The 17,227-nt window shown below is 34.4% G+C and overlaps 2 protein-coding genes across 2 annotated transcripts; both read left to right on the top strand.

Annotated features, from left to right (window-relative positions):
* The first annotated feature begins 1,290 nt into the window (after positions 1-1,290).
* Positions 1,291-4,283, top strand: LOC121997035. The gene is made up of 5 exons (XM_042551244.1): positions 1,291-1,522; positions 1,606-1,712; positions 2,577-2,674; positions 3,510-3,728; positions 3,812-4,283. Exons 1-4 carry the CDS (start codon positions 1,351-1,353, stop codon positions 3,715-3,717), a joined length of 585 nt encoding a protein of 194 aa, XP_042407178.1. The 5' UTR covers positions 1,291-1,350; the 3' UTR covers positions 3,718-3,728; positions 3,812-4,283.
* Positions 4,284-5,939: 1,656 nt separating this feature from the next.
* LOC121997034 (delta(14)-sterol reductase-like) lies at positions 5,940-15,716 on the top strand. Its single transcript, XM_042551242.1, has 13 exons — positions 5,940-6,134; positions 6,229-6,346; positions 6,776-6,846; positions 7,015-7,071; positions 8,061-8,152; positions 9,673-9,720; positions 10,789-10,909; positions 10,989-11,035; positions 12,120-12,201; positions 13,834-13,910; positions 14,023-14,142; positions 15,177-15,251; positions 15,334-15,716. The coding sequence occupies exons 1-13, from the start codon at positions 6,087-6,089 to the stop codon at positions 15,485-15,487; spliced, it is 1,110 nt and encodes a 369-aa protein (XP_042407176.1). The 5' UTR covers positions 5,940-6,086; the 3' UTR covers positions 15,488-15,716.
* Positions 15,717-17,227: the final 1,511 nt, after the last annotated feature.

Raw genomic sequence — 17,227 nt, 5'->3', positions numbered from 1 at the left:
GAGCTGGCAATCGACTGGTTGAGCGGCAGCCGGTTGGCCTACGGCGAGACCTAGATACCAGTCATATCATACTATTTTGGAAGTTTGTGTAGAAAAGGATAGAGAATATCTCGTCGACAAATTGTCCTTTAGAAGCTTCTAGCATGTCAAATCACAGAGATTTACATGTCTGTTTAAGGAAAGGTGTCAGAAGCACTTTATGGTCTGTCTTTTTTTAGGAAAGCTTTGGAAAACATGATAATGCCTTGAGATGCATGCATAACGCAACAAAGACGCTATAAAAGAAGCCTTCATCTACATGCGGGAGGTATGCGATGCTTCTTATTTGCATATGCTATTTGCTACAGTTCACGCCTACTGCTTTCTTCTCCTAAATTAAGCACTAATTTGAACGTCGGATGATCAACATCGGGGACCCCTTCTCTAGCCCGATGCTAATACTCCTTGTGTTATAGGACAACACAGAATTTTCACCAAATTAGTAATAGAGTCACGCCGCTAGCTTATCGATTTCAGACAGGATTATTATAGATTATAACAAATAGTAAGGTTCACGTAGTACTTATTGAACTATTAGTTAAGATTAGAATGTCATGAAGAGTTGTCATATTTTTTTTAAATTTATTTAATAGACGAAATATAAGGTCTGATTATTTATTTATGATTAATTGAATCGTGCCTTTTGAATTTACTTAATGGACAAAACGGGATGTTAAACAAACTCTGTTAAAGATTAATCGGATCGAAAGATTTGAATACCTAATTTATATAAAAAAATAATCTATTTCACCATTCAAATCTTCTTAATCAATTAAATCTTTTTTTTTTATCTGTAATGAATAAGGTTTGTAAGAGGTTTATGTGGCAAAAGGCGAAATCACTCGTCTTCAGTGCCCCCGTCGCACCCGACCTAAGGCTATCACGAGGGAGATAAATCATAGCATCCTGAGTGAGCATGTGGTAGGTGGGGTGAGTTGCACAGGGACCGGGGATTTACGTCCCGACTACCCTCAGTTTCGACCCCGCAATCTCATGTGATAAACATCCCACCACATATCAATTCGGATGACCTATGGGGTCAGGTATGTAAGAGGTTTATGCTTCTAAGAAATAAAATAATGTAATTGATTAGAGAGGAAAAAGTGGATTGTAAAGTAAATAAATGTATGATATGACATTTTTAACACATTAACAATTAATAACAGCTTAATAGAAAATAAAAGACACGTCGATTAAATATATGATAGTTTTATTAAAATAATAAAAAATAAAATAAAACAGCAATAGAAATTTACCCGAGCCGAGATTTGGCAGATCCTCATCTCCTCTTCTACTCCCTCGCCGATCAGTATGTGGCCCTTCGCGAAAGGAAGTCGAGCCTCCAAGGAAGACACGCCGGGGAAGGACCAAGGAAAGGAGGGAAAAGAGGACCACCAACTCCTTGAATTCGGCGTGACAGATCGCCTTCGAGAGTTCGTACGAACCTTCACAGTTGACACCTTCAAGTCTTTCCCTCTTCAAGGTTTCGATTTAGGAGATACCTGTATATATATTGTCTGTGATCGTTTTGTTAAATGTTTATTTACACTTGTGCTCGATTTGCAGATGATCAACCTGCGGACGCTGACGGCGTTGGCGTCGAATCTAATGTCAGGATGGATCTTACGGAGTGGAGGGAGCGGCATGCTACTTTGGTTCTTTCCAAAGTCAAGGTTTTCTTCTCTACTTACTTTGTTGGTTCATTTACTTATCTTCTGTGCTTATCGACGAAATTAGGGTTTAATGGTAATTCTGGCGTAGCCGTGTTAATTGAGCACTTGTTTACAGTTTTCTGCTCTCATATATTGCTGAACCCTAGAATTTGACACACGGTGGTAATTGTGCTTTCTTTTGTTCAAGAATCTTTTATTTTGCCTCTCCTCGCACCATACTGGTAACTTTTGGTTCACATTGATTGTCATTGTATAGTTGGTTATTGGCATATGGCACTCAGAAGCATCAACATCTTCTATATGATAGACATTCAAAATATTGCAAATTTGTGGAACTGAATGAGGGAATAGTCATCTTTTTGCAGAAGTGGGCAAAGAAACTTGGTAGGATATCCCCAAGATTTAGGAATAACAAGATTGCTGGGAAAACAATAAGATCTATTTGACTTTCAGCCACACACTAAAAATTTTCATTTCCATGGGGAAGTGTTCAATACCTACTTTAGGTTTTAGAAGACTATACGATTCTGCTAAACTAAAATTATCTGTCCAAAGTTTTTAATTGTTCTTTTGCCAATGTGGTTTTGACATTATTGATAGGGGTTTGCTTGCAAACCCATTTAGGCCTTCTGTTGATAGCTTTTCTCAAGGGATAAGATAGACTGTTCATGATACTGATTGCATTTCCTAGAAGACTTTTTGTGGTTATTCCATTCTGCTGAAGACCATAATTACATATATTTATATGATCTTACAAGTTGCTATATTATCTCCAATTTTTATATTTGCACCATGTTTTACTTGCTCTACATATACATATTGTAGCACTTATCTAACCTGCTTGATCTTATGATTGTTTTTCAGGAAATTGCGCGTCTTCGATATGTTTTATGTCCTAGGCATTTAAAGGAAAGACAGTTCTGGAGAATATATTTTCAACTTGTTAAAAGCTATATTGCACCGTATGTCCCTTATATATGTATTTTCAGCATGTAGTTTTTCATTTGAAATTTTATGGAGAGGATAGTGGAAGGATCCTCAAGTGAATATACTTTATTTTCTTTCCTAACAAATTAATGGATTCATTATATTTGTACATAACTATTAGTTAGATTTTTCAGATCCTAGATCTTCAAGAATCTCACTTTGCTTTGCCGGGAATGAAATGCTTGTCCGTAATAGATGCTTTATTGGTTGAAGGTATCTAGGACGAATCAACTTTGCAGGATGCTCACATGTGAGCTATGTTAGGTTCCCTCACTGAAAATCTGTTTAAAATTCTAGCATACCTACTCTGATATGATATTAGTAGTTTGTTTAACTATTTGTTCTGTATGTTTTCTGGTTGTCTGTTATGTATTGATTCCCACTTAGAGCTTATAGCTTATTTATGCGTAGAGCCTCCTGCCCCATTATTGACTAGAATTGTTTATCATCTCAAGTTTAGATTTTTGAGTGAGCATCCCTATAGTTTTATGAACTAAATAGGCAAAAATAGCAACATGATTCAGCTAGATGAGCACAATTCGAGTAAAGAGTATGACACAATGCTTCTAACCACATTATGAGTGGACCATTGTTACTGTGTTCTTCTGACTAGTAACTTCTAAATGGTTTTAGTTTGTTCCTTAGAGAACTGTTTAATTTTCTTTTATTAACTATAATTTTTCTTGTTTTTTGGGGAAGATCAAGCATCCTCTGTATACTGTATAGTGAAATTGAAAAAACCATGCTTTTCCATATATTTATCAGTTATAGACACTCACGTTAAGTAGATTTCCTCAATTCATTTACCAGATACGAGAGGCATGCCATGCAGAAAGCAAGGATGCAGAAGCTAGAGATGGAGTCCGAAGAGTCACCGCACAAGGCTGCCATTGAGGTGGAAATGTCAGAATCAAACAAGCGAAGTGATTCATCTACAGCATTGCCGAGCAAAGAGAATTGCGTCTTAAAAGATGACATTAATGGAGGTGATAGACAAGTAGATCCTAAAATCAGTTGAACAGTATGAAAGTGAGTTCGCTTCCACTAACATTCAGTTGAATCTACTTAAGTTGCTGAGAAAGACTGAACCGAAATGTTTTAATTATGAGCAGACACAAAGCTTCAACACTTCGAAAGTGCAGTTGCATTGCTCCCATCATTCAAGGAGTCAAAAGTGGGCCGATAACTAGTTTGCTTAGCACTGATGCTTCTTCATTGGCAGCAGTTGTGCAGTAGATTAAAGGTTCTGAGAATATTTGGAAGCCCGTTGGTGTTTGCAAAATGACGAGATGCCGTCTTGCTGAATGTTTGATATGCAAAGGCAAAACGGAAACATAGGATACGATCACACCTCAAATTATGCTCTAACTATTGATATGCAAACCTCTTGTTATAACGTTGAAGTTCATATTTTTTTTCCTCTGTTGGTTTGAATCGACGTTTCCTCGTTAAGAAATTGTGACCAGGTGTTGATATCTCTTGATTTTCCCCCATATTTGTCTAGAATATGAGGAAACGCTCTCTTTGCTTAGAATATTTTTTTCTCCTTTGCTTTATTAATGTAATTTCAAATGTTTATCAAAAGATGGCACCATTTTTCACATATTCAATAATATTTTAGAGGTCGATTTGAAGGGCTTATAAAATTATTTATTTTCAAAATTAAGTGAGCAAGATTTGAATATTTACTTTTTTTTTAAAAAAATGTAGGGATTAAAAGGATAGAAGGATAATCATAACTCAATTATATGTGTATATAAACAGAGTAGATCTACTGGTCTGTTTTTCTCGAGTTCGCTTTGTAATTATGGTCAGATTTTGGTCTGTTTTTCTCAAGTTCGCTTAGTAATTATGGTCAGATTTTAGTTAGAATCTAATTGTAATTGACTGTGATATTTTTTTAGGTTCATATTTTTATTTAGGTTATAGTTTGGATTAGAATAGGCGGCCGGAGACCGCCTCGGCTCGGCAGCTTAGCCGCTCGCCCACAGCCGACGGCTTTTAGCAGCTTGCTTCGACACAAATTATAATCTGGATGAAAATATGAACTCAAGAAGGGATCACAGTCAATTATGACCGGATTTTAATCGAAATCTGACTGCACTTGTGGAGCGAACCAAGAAAGGACCAAGAAAAAGTGGATCAGCCTAGATTCTAGGGATGACAATGAGTCGAGTTCGGGTCGAATTCTATATTCTCCATCCCCATATCCATCGGGTATAGGATATCCGATGTGTATATCCATACTCATTAAAGGATCTGATATCTGAGATGAGATCCTCTGTCCCGAAAATGTTGTGTACTCGTGTCCCAGCGCCGATCGGATGGACTAAATCACATATCAAGGATGCAATGTACATCATGAAAATGTCATAGTCGTCCGATCGACGTTGAGACACGGGGACACAGTATTTTCGGGACAGAGGATCTCATCTCTTGATATCTTCTATAGTTTTAATTTTTCTTCTTTTTATCCAACTATTATGATTCAAACAAAATAAATTAGAATTAACATTCTATTAATATATATATATATATATATATATATAATTAAAAAAATAAATTAAACATCTATATAGTCTCCTCGTAATATAAAAAAAAATAATAAATTGGTTTTGAATTTTTTTTAATATATATATTATTTAATCGAATATTCAGGTCAGGTATCAGGTATTAATAGTCCATCCATAACCTCTTCCATTCGGATTGAATATCAAATCCTCTATCGAGTTTGGATGAAATTACTATCCCTACTGTCGTATATAAAAACATTCATATCAATTTTTATATAATATTTTTAAAATTTAAAATAAATCATCTATTTTACTAAATTTAGGCCATTAATTTTTTATTTCATACTTTATATATTTTTATTATTTTTTAAATTTAGATAAGTATTAATTATAAAATTTAAATTTAAAAAATTGATAAGGTAGCTGATAAACACATTTAGATAAAATATAAAATTTAAAGTAAACTGAGTGTTTATTGGTAATTATTAATTTGGATAATACCTAACACGTTGGCACTGAGCTAACGAGTCCGCATAAAACTGGGAATAAAAATTCTACGAAAGAGGCCTCCATAGGACTTACCCATTCTTAACCGTCGGATTAAGCAATGATAGATTGGTCTTGATATTTTTTTTCTTTTTAACTGTCAAGATCAAAAAGTTGTGATCGGACGGATCGGAGAACGGGAGAAGCCTCCATAGGTAATCTCACGAACGGCCGTCTGTGATATAAACTGGAGCGCTCATTCCGCTACACGAGCACCGCAGTGAGACCACCAGTCGGGAGCAGTGGTGGACGAACTAACCCTTCCTTTGTCCGATCTCCCGACTGCGGATCATCGAGAGTAATCGCGCAGAAGCAGCGACAGTGTGACATGGAAGTGGAAGCTATTCTTTCCGCTCTGATCCCTTCCTGGAGCTCCGTAAGTGCCATCTCCTGTTTTCGTCGCTCTCTCACTCTCTCCGCACAAGTTCGTGAAATTGAGTGGTAATTTTTGTTTTTTTTTTTATCTTTAGGTCATTCTCCTCTTCTGCTATTTCGGGTACTTGGCCGTCGCCGGATCCGTACTTCCGGGCAAGATCGTTCCTGGCGCCGTTCTCTCTGATGGATCTCGTCTCCACTACCGATGCAATGGTACGCCTACCCTTATTTTGACGTACTTTCTCGTGTTCTCTTCTTTTGGGTCATTCTCGTATTTAAAACTCAGGTTCTGGTAGAATAAAAAAGTCCATTCAATTTATGCCTGATTTCTGGTATGCCCGCCAAGTGTTTATGGATAATGTCTTGTTGCTTATTTGGTTTCAATCTAAACACAGAGGAAATTTATTGTTTATCTGATTAATAGGAAAGCATTAGTAAGATCTTCACATCGCTACCCATTGGCGGTCCAAATGGCTGGAATGGTTTCTGGACCAACCAACGTATACCAGTCTTTGTGGACCGTACTTCTCGTTGAGCTAAACATTAAACAACTATTTGTTTGAGATATGCCATCTCACGGCAGTCAAATTATGACAGTAATTCTTGTTTTCTTCTCCTTTTCATTTGCTTCATCTTTTTCAGGGCTGTTATTACTTTTGCTTTTACTGATACTTTTACCAACTGGTGTTTATATGAAGTGGATGCCCCCTACGGTACGTTCTTGCAATTAACTGTCGACAGGGGAACTTGTCTTTTGCATAAAATTATATCAACTTAATTCAGTATTCATCATATCTAGCAATTTTATATTGTTGCAGTATTTTAGTAATTTTGATGAATGGATAATTAAGATATTGTTTACTTTTTGAAATTATTTGTAGGTCATAGCTGACAAAGGATTTGAGTTGCTATCCACAACTTTTATCCTCAGCCTGATTGTAAGTGTGTTTTCAGCAAGGAAAAAACCTGTTCTAATTTTTGACAGTACATTTGCACTATGATGGTTATTTAGTCATATATATCTGAAATTTTTTTGACAAGGTTTGGGTGTGATTTTCTGACTATATTCTGAGCATTTTGAGGTCCTACACATTACTTGATCATCTTGGGAGCTTAGTGAGTGTGGTGGTTCCTGAATGTGATACTCTTGGTTTCAATTAGTTTTATTACTGTACTGTCTTCTTTTAGGCTTGAGGAGTAAAGAGAGAAAAGGATTCTGAACATAATTAGAAGAGATCTAGACGACTAACATACAAGTACAACCCTATATAATGCTTAGTGGAATAAGATCCGCTTAGCAAATTCCAAATAGTTGGGCCATATGACATCACAACTCACCAGTGGTTGCAGCTCGCCATTTGAGGCAGCAGTGACAGTGACTGTCTTGGCCGGGAAGAGGGAGACAGAACATTAAAGAGAAAAAAAATGAGATAGGGCTTCTGTGATCGCACAGGGGGATAAGATTAAATTGAGTTTTTTTTTAAACGACACTTGTCCTTTGGATCATTACTTAACTAATCATGCAAACAGTTAGGCCTATTGACCAAGTATGTTTTCCCACATAATGTGATTTCTTCATTCAGCTAGGAGTGGTACTTTGCTGTAAGGATGGTTAAGTTGATTCTGTATCTTTGATACTAAGTCCCTCATAATCTCAGAACAGGAGCCTATGCAACTCATTTTGTTTGGCTACTTAATTTTATTCTCTCTCAGTTATGATGCAAATTATGGGAGCGAGGAATCTAATTTTCTAGCTCCCTTTATGCGGGAAACACATCCATTCGTTGAAACCGGAAGCAAATGACTGCCCCTGATTTTACATCCATTTTTATTCAAATACCCTATAGTAGGACTATGAATAATTGAAATCTGATTTTTGATTATTCATGTTCCTGCTTAAGATGTACATTTATTGACTTTGATCCAGGTTTCCTTGATTCTGTATGCCGTTGGTCTTAAGTCAAAGAATCAGAGTTCTTCTTTGAGACCACATGCCACAGGAGATTTTGTTCATGACTGGTACTGTGTATTAGCTGTTCATCTTATGTTATCTTTGTAATTTGCTCATATCTGCTACTTGGTAGGATAAAAAGGCTAGTTTTTTTTTTATTTTTTTATTTTGTTAAATTTGACTAATTTTGCTTTAAGGGAGGTAACAAGCTTGTGCAAGAATCATGTCTGATAATTTGATCATATCCCATAACCTTCTAAAATACTACCATGGTTTTTCTATGTCCACACACCCAGAAAGTTGTGCCTATATTCTCTTTCAATATCGCCAGCCAAAATTAATTAATGGAAAATTTTGGTGCGATGTTTTTCCTCTTAAGATAAATTTAGTTGTTATTGGATTCAAAATACTATCTTGTGGATGATGGTTTTGATAGATATCTGAACTGAGACTGAACTTTGGTATCGTATATCAAACACAAATCATCTTTGTCACCTCCTGTGAATATTGCTTGTGTTACTTGCACAATTTTTACATAATAGTACCCTTGATGTAAACCTTTAATCACAAGTTTTAAAACTAGCGGGGGTGTGATAACTGATTTTCTTTTAATTAACATTAAAGATAAACTCTAAGTCTCTTTTAGTATCAGATGAATCATCAATTATTTTCAAGTTAAATCTCCTTAATATATGTTATTGGTAGATAATATTGTACTAATTCGCAAGATGTAAATAGAATAAAAAAAATTTGAATTTGTAGAAGAAATTTAGAAACAAGAGTTTCTAAGTCAAGCAGAAACTAAAACTCGACCTATGAAATGTAGGTTGGAAAATAATCAAGAGAAAAGTTAAGATTGATAACATGTTTGTAAGTAAGAATTGTAGATATAGTGATGTAATTACATGATAATATATCAATGAAAATGCCATTAATAGGATAAAGAGTAGGTGGTTGAAATAGAGAAAAACTTTTGAAGTCTCATGTGATCATCTTGTGCTCTGAGACAAGAATGCTAGATTTGTGGGCTTACCAACAAAGATGGAGTAAAAATACTACTAGTTGAAGAAATTAAGCATAGTTCTAAGAGCATGTTCAAAGGTGCTCAATGGATTCTTTAGTTGGATGAGTTGAATCAATTAGAGATGGATCTGCATGGGGTAGTAAGAGGCCAAAGGAGACTAGATAATGCGTTAAACAAGTAATTTAATTGATTTGAGTATTACTAGTGATGCAACTTTGCATGAAGCGTAATGGAGAAGATCCATGTATCCCAACCTAAATAATTGAGTACTTGTTCTCTTTTGGTGCTTATACTTCTCCGTTGGAATTTCATCAGTTGAGCACCCAATTTGCTAAAATTATAGCTTCAGATCTCAATGACAGGGTAAGATTTCATGCTATCTTGTTCATTCGCTATTTTCCTTATGTTGAACTTTCTTAATGCGTGTCTCTTTTTTAGATTAACTTGCTATCTTCCACTTATATGTTAATGTTTTTGTAAGAGATGAAAAACCTAATCTGTTAATGTTGAACTTTCTCTCTGCAGAATATTTGTTGATGCCTGTTATTTATGGTTTTTAATCAGGTGGTTTGGGGTGCAACTTAATCCTCATTTTTTCGGAATTGACCTCAAGTAAATTTCTTTGTTCTTTATTTTACAAGTTTTTCCTATTTGTTGGCATGATGAATACCAATTCTTATGTGCCACTTTATTATGAATCTTCTTCATATAGCATTGCCTAAAGTTCAATGGAGGATAACATTGATGTAATTGACTCCTGATAGCTGGGACTATCACAGCTTATTGATGACTGATGGAAGATATTATGCCTTAATAAACAAAAAAGAGAGACTAAGTTTTTGTGTCAGCAATATGTTACCCGAGGAACTTGAACTCTTCTTAAGTTTAGTGATGCTCAACAGTGATGATTGATGAAATACGATCCAGCTCTGGGGTCAACTACATCAATCATTGGTGCCATGCCACCAAGAAAATCTATAATCGTTTACTAGTTAAAGCTGGCAAAAAATGTCTTGCTTTTGTGTATCCTTGGTTCTGACTACAACATCTTGAAACATATTAAATCTGTCTTCTGTTCCCATAATAAAAAAAAAGTGATATCTGGCTTTTTTGAACTCATCTTGTGCTTAAAGTTACTTGATAACTTGAATAAAGTATGTTACTTGATTAGGACTTGAACTAAAGTGTTTCCATTTACATGTATTTGAGTATTATGAATTCCTAATTTTTAACATAGATTTTGGTTTTTTCCCATGTAAAGAGGTGAAGGTGGGATTTGATTGACAGATTTTAGGCAATGATATAGAAGGCTTTTTCCCATTAGAGCTAGCAGACATTTTCATCTGTTCTTTTTGTGTATTGATGTCTATTTATTGTATTTATTTATGATGTTGCCTAATAGGTACATAGCTTAAGAAAATAAGAAGTATATTCCTTTTGGTTCTCATTTTTTGTTTGAATTTCTATTCACATTTCTGTTCTCGTATTTTGATTTGTTAGATTTAAATGTTACTCTCCAGATTTTCTTGGTCTGTAATCATAACTGTTTTTCTTTTCTCTTGTTACCACACGTACATCAAGCTATCATATTGCAAAAGAATGACCTATGTACCTTAAAATGTAAAAGCACCAAGTATCATGACTATTCCCTGAACAATTAAATCTTGTGTCTCTTTGTAGGTTCTTCTTTGTTCGAGCTGGAATGATGGGTTGGTTGTTAATCAATCTCTCTCTATTAGCAAAGAGCTATGAAGCTGGCACTGCAAATGTTTCAGTTATTCTTTATCAGCTATTTTGCACGGTACATACAATCAAATTTTGATGCTGTCGGTGTTTGCATTATCTGTTTTTGCTAATTCATGTATTTCCCCTTCTTATAGTTATATGTTCTCGATTACTTCTTCTACGAAGAGTCCATGACCTCCACGTAAGTATCTAATCTATCCTAGACTTCACTTATTATTTGGCACTTTCAGGTTCACTATCATTAAGCTTAGATCCTGTTTGCTTGCACACGTATGGTGCATAGTGCATACTCCAATGATTAACTGCTGAGGACTTCAATTAAATGTCAAAAAAACTCTTCGGAGCCCTATCATCCTTAGGTTTATAGACATTATAAAATCTATTTGATAATGAATAAGGTATCCAAGTTCTAACTTGGTATGACAGCCCGTTCAGTTGCCCATTATATCCCTTCCAGTTATATCCTCCTTCCTAACCTGTGTCATTACTGTCGCCTCATCTCACTTGCTTCTCTCTTTTCTCTGCTTCCCTCAATCCCGGCAGACAATCATCTCTCCTTTGTTTCTCCCCACTTTTCCCCGCCTTCCCTTTCCATTGCATCCACTGAAGACTAGTTCCACAGTTCTGATCCCTTATCTCTCTTCAACAGTTCCTGTATAAATTTGATCCCCATCCACTCCTTAGACAGTTCCTAGAAAATAAATTATTGACATCTTTCTGCTACTCAATTTATGTTTTGTGTAACAAGCCATATTCTAACCTCAGGGGCAATGTCAAAAAAAATATTGGAGATAATCTAGTCTAGGGTATGTTTAGTTTTATGCCTAATTTCATATCATATTTAGGTCTATAAATATATTTAACTTACATCCTATTGATAATATTACTATAGATAATTGAATATCTTGTGTCATGATTATCAACCCATGATTATTGGTGTCTTTTTTATAAATTGTGATGGCTTCAAAGGACAATTGTAAAAGATATAATAAATTAATTCAATTTCTGTATTTAGGAGGATTCTGGAGGTATAAAACAGAACATGCTTGTACCTGTTGATTTTTATTCTTATTTTTAATCACATTTTGGTTCTAGTAATTCTCATTTACATGTAAAGAATGGGAATATGTCCCCATATTGGCAGTGTTAATTTTTGAGATCCTATCATGAATGTTTTCTGTTCTATCCTGACTTGTTTCTATTTCTGTGCGAATCTTGGTCATCATATTAATTTTCTACTTTTTGGTCGTACTTTTACTTTATAGATGGGATATTATAGCTGAAAGGTTGGGCTTCATGCTGGTATTTGGAGATTTAGTCTTTATTCCCTTCACTTTCAGTATCCAGGCATGTTGCAACTCAGTTTCACAATGCCACAACTATGTTTATCACTTTCAGAATGGAAACTGTTACATGTGTAATGATTTGGCATGCTGTCCATGCTCAGTACATGCCCTGATGAATTGATAATTTTATTAGATTTGCAGGACACCCAAAAGTACCAATCTTTTTGGGATTCCTATTCAGCTTTCTTGTCTGAGTATACTGATATTTTTACATTATATCCTTTTTAAATTATCTCTTTTCCTTTAACACTAAATTTCAGTTGGTTAATAAGGAATCTTCATACCTTCACAATGTGAAACTCCAACTTAAACAAATACAAATGGTTTCATTAAAAAAAATTATATGAGTGGGGCACTCATGTAAATCTTATTTGGTATCTGGCTAGATGGCAAAGTTTGGCAAGTTTGTTTTTGCTCAATGCTGGCAGAATAAATCTGAAATTGTTAAAGGGAGAGAATTTCAGGGTAAGAGAAAACTAAGGTAGTGATTAGTGAATGTCAAAACATACCTGTCCTAGTTCTTCCCCTGTTTCATCCTTCATGTGTAAGTTTAGAAATAAACAAAAATCTGAATGTTTTGATTTTTTTTTATGATTTCATGTCTATTATGATTGGCACTGAGTAAATTGGCATCAGCCTCATCTTCCTTTTGATGAGAGTATCTTCTGAGTCAATAGAAATTTCAGGAAATTTTGTTTCACAATAGATGCTACAGATGGGTTTCGATTAGCTTTATCATGAGTTAGATGTGACTAGTTTGATATTGAGTCTGAATGAAGTAAGGGAAAGACATTTTAACTCTTCTGAAAAGTTCACTTCAAATAGGAAATAATTTTCAAGGGATTCTGTTTCATGATAGGCACTACAGAAGGTATTTAATTATATATCTGTCTGTCACAAGTTAGATAGTGATTAGTTCGACTCTAAATGAGTTAAGGCAAGGACATTTAACTCTTCTCCTAAGTTCAATTCCGATAGGAAATGGTTGTCATCTTTTGCAATGGAGATGAAATCTGCTTTTAGCTGTTTTTTTTTTCAGATTGGAGTGGTTGGAGAAGGTTCTGAATAAATTGTGATTGGTTGAATCACCCTGAAATGACAAGAATTATCACAAGTTTGTGTACATTTTCAATCTTGACATTGTGAAATACAGTTGAATTGTTTGTGGGAAATGAAAACTAATTTGGAATAAGCTAAGTATTGGCCAAGTGAATCAGACTACCTGTACAATCTTGGTTAAATTTAACCATTTTCAGTCAATTCTTTGCTTCCTCCTATTTCAGAGTTGGTCTTGCAATCATACCCTATTGGGTGGCACATAGCTGAAGGATCCAGAAAAAGGAACAGAGAGTTTAATCATATATTATTATTAGATGATTATCTAGTTTTTTGTTAACAAGATGAAGATATTTGGCCAATCTGATTTAACCATTTATATACGAATTTTGCTGCTGGAAGGAAGCTAACCAAAGCAAAAATTGCTTCCGTTTTTTTTCCTGATATAATAGTTTCACTGGTATGTAGCTTAACATATATCAATTACTGATGCCTTTCTTTAAGTTGTAAACTCAAGTCTTATTTGGTGCAAATTATTAAGATTAGAGTCTCCAACTTGGTTTGTCAAATTTGTCAGGGCTGGTGGCTTCTGAAAAACAAAGTTGAGCTGACAAAAGCTGCCATTGTTGCCAATTGCTTGGTTTTCCTGATTGGGTAAAGTTACTTTTTTGCTTTTGGGGGAAAAGTTTATAGTAAATCATATTATAGGAGATGGTGAAACTAATGTTGCTCAAGTTTGTATTGATTATTCTGAGATATCATGCAGTTACATGATATTCAGAGGAGCTAACAAGCAAAAGCATGTATTTAAGAAGGATCCTAAAGCTCCCATATGGGGTAAACCTCCAAACGTGGTCGGAGGAAAACTACTTGCTTCGGGTTACTGGTAAATTTGTTCAACTTCATTGTTTTGAATTTGTTTCAGTTATTTTTGTTTAATTATCTGTAACCAGTTAAAATCAGAAACTTGATTGCATAGCTGCCTACAAGTCCTTAAATTTGCTTCTCATATAATTTAGAATGGATCTTCACTCAGATAAATATTGTCATTTCCTTTTTTCTGGTGTATGTTATATATCTACAACTTTGTGTTTGTTGTTTAGCTTTGCAGTTGCAGATTGACTATAAATTCCTTCAATTTTATGAAATTGTGAGGATTTTACTGGTGGAAGTTTGCACTTGTAGTTAAGCTTCACAGTAGCATTTTGACTATAACTTGCATCAATGTTTATGAAATCGTGAATGTTCACTGTTGCAATGTTATATATCCAAAAAGTTTGCACTTCTAGTTAATCAATGCAATAACAGGTTACTATAACTTCCATAATTATGAAATTATGAGGCTTTTTATTGGTGTCATATGCAAAAGTTTTTGCTTGTAGATCAACTTCTCAGTAACAGATTAACTATAAGTTCCAGTGATGCTTATGTTGTGTGGTTTTTTACTGGTGTAATGTTATTTATCAAAAAAAAAACTGCACTTCTAGTTAAGCTTTGCAATGACGGGTTCCTTTAACTTTCATATTTATGAAATTATGATGTTTTTTTACTAGTGTGATGTTATATATGCAAAAGTTTGCACTGGTAGTTCAGCTTTGCAGTAACATTAACAGTAACTTCCGTTGATGTTTATGAAATTGCGAGGCCTTTTACTGGTGTAATATTATATAACTAGAAGCTTCCATTTGTATTTTAGCTTTGCTAGATTTAACTATAACTTCCCTTCATGTTCATGAAATTGCATTAGTGGCTTACTTAATCCAAAATATTTCTGATTAGATGTTACTTTGGATAGTATATCCTCCTTGATGCCAACTTACTTCTATGGGAGCACTAGTGCTAGATCCTACAGCTTACTTTTCTGCTGAAAATACTTTGTCAAGATTTCTGCTCTAAGTTTCTTAATCATCTCGTTTTCAGGGGAATTGCAAGACACTGCAATTACCTTGGTGATCTACTGCTTGCGCTTTCATTCAGCTTGCCGTGTGGTGCAAGGTGATGATACCTGTTCAACCCCATCTAAGTTGTTAGTTACTAGAAGTAGATAGCAATGCTTGATTTATTGTTTTTCTTGCAGCTCTGCTATTCCCTACTTCTATCCTACATACCTCCTTATTCTACTGATTTGGAGGGAGAAACGAGATGAAGCCAGGTGCTCACAAAAGTATAAAGAGTTATGGGTGGAATACTGCAAGCATGTTCCATGGAGAATACTGCCATATGTGTATTAGGGATGCTAAAAAAAATAGAGAGCTCGTAGAGGTGATACATATGTCAGCTTGCCATGGTACTATGGTGCAAGTGTGAAACTTGGAATGGATGGTGCAACCTTTAGTTTTTTTTATTTGTTAAAATAGACTGATGCTACCCATCGAGTTGTTTGCAAATGGGACATAATCCTCATGCTATGAATATTTGCTTATGTTTATCCAGTCATGCGTCATGCTCGCATGTTTAAAATTGGATCTTTAAAATTCATCTGCATAGCTAGCTTATGTTCCACTTCTTGAACAACTAGCTCCTAAATTTTCTCATTTATACTTTCTCTGTAACTTTTATCATGACGATCGATCATAACCGGTCTTAAGTTCAGATAAAAGAGGAGAGTTATGTTAGGTTGTTAGTCAGTCAAAATTATGACAAATATTTAATGAATGGATTCATTAAACTATTGTGCTAATGTTAGATTGTTTTTTGAAAGAACGTGTTATAATGTCTGATTGTAACGTCTCAGTAGGGATCGTCATATCTCTAGAATTTAGGTATATTGTTAAATATGTAAAAGTTTATGTTACAGGATTTGATTGTAACATATTAGCAAGGATCGTTATATCTCCATGAGAACTTGGGTATAGTGTTAAATAGACAAGATTTTCATATCATAGGTTGGATAAGAATAAATATAATAGGAAAAGTAATAATTTAAGATTTGGAACATATAACATACGAATTTTCACTGGTAAATCAATGAAGGTAGTAGATACGATGATTAGGAGAAGAATTAATATTTTGTGTGTACAAGAGACAAAATAGGTAGGCGAGAAAGCAAAGATGATAGAAAACTCAAGTTTTAAGTTATGGTACATTGAAAAGAGTAAAAAAAGAAATAGAGTGAGTATTATTGTAGATAGTTCGTTAAAGGATGAAGTTGTAGGAGTAGTTAGAAAAGGGGATAAAATTATAGTCCTTAAGATAATAGTGACAAAAGAAACTATGCACATAATTAGTGTATATGCACCGTAAGTAGAATTAGATGAAGCTACTAAATCAAGATTTTGTGATGACTTAGATAAAATATTGCAAAATATTCCACCAAATAAAATAATTTTAATAAGAGGTGATCTAAATGAACATGTCGGAGTGAAAAATGAAGAATATGAGAGGGTACATGGGAATTATAGGTATGAAACGAGAAATGAGGAAGGGAAAATTATATTAGATTTTGCGATAGAATATGACCTTATATTAGCTAATACATTTTTTAAGAAAAGAGAAGAATACTTAGTCATATTCAAAAGTGAGAATAATAAATCACAAATTGACTTTCTTATAGTTAAGAAGAAGGATAGAAAGATTTGTAAAGATTACAAAGTCATCCCTAGAGAAAGCTTACTATCTAACATAAGTTAATAGTGTTGGATATATGCCTCAAACATAGTATCAATAGAAAGAAATATACACGACTCCTAGAATTAAGTGGTGGAAGTTAAAGGATGGGAAGCAAAATATATTTAAGGAGAAAGTAGAAGTACAATCATTAGGTGAAATATGTAATAACTCTAATACAACATAGGATTAGATGATATCAAAGTTAAAAATAGTAGTTAAGAGTATACTCGGTGAGTCAAAGGGACATGCACCACTAAGTAAGGAATCTCGGTGGTGGAATAAGAAAGTATAAGAGAAAGTAAGGAAAAATAAATAGTTTATAAGGAATTATATATTTATAAGAACGAGGAAAACTTAAAAAA

The sequence above is a fragment of the Zingiber officinale genome, chromosome 6A (assembly GCF_018446385.1).
Source record: "Zingiber officinale cultivar Zhangliang chromosome 6A, Zo_v1.1, whole genome shotgun sequence".
Classification (NCBI taxonomy): Eukaryota; Viridiplantae; Streptophyta; class Magnoliopsida; order Zingiberales; family Zingiberaceae; genus Zingiber; species Zingiber officinale.
Note: the sequence above shows the minus strand (reverse complement) of the source record. Positions and strands in the feature narration are given on the sequence as shown.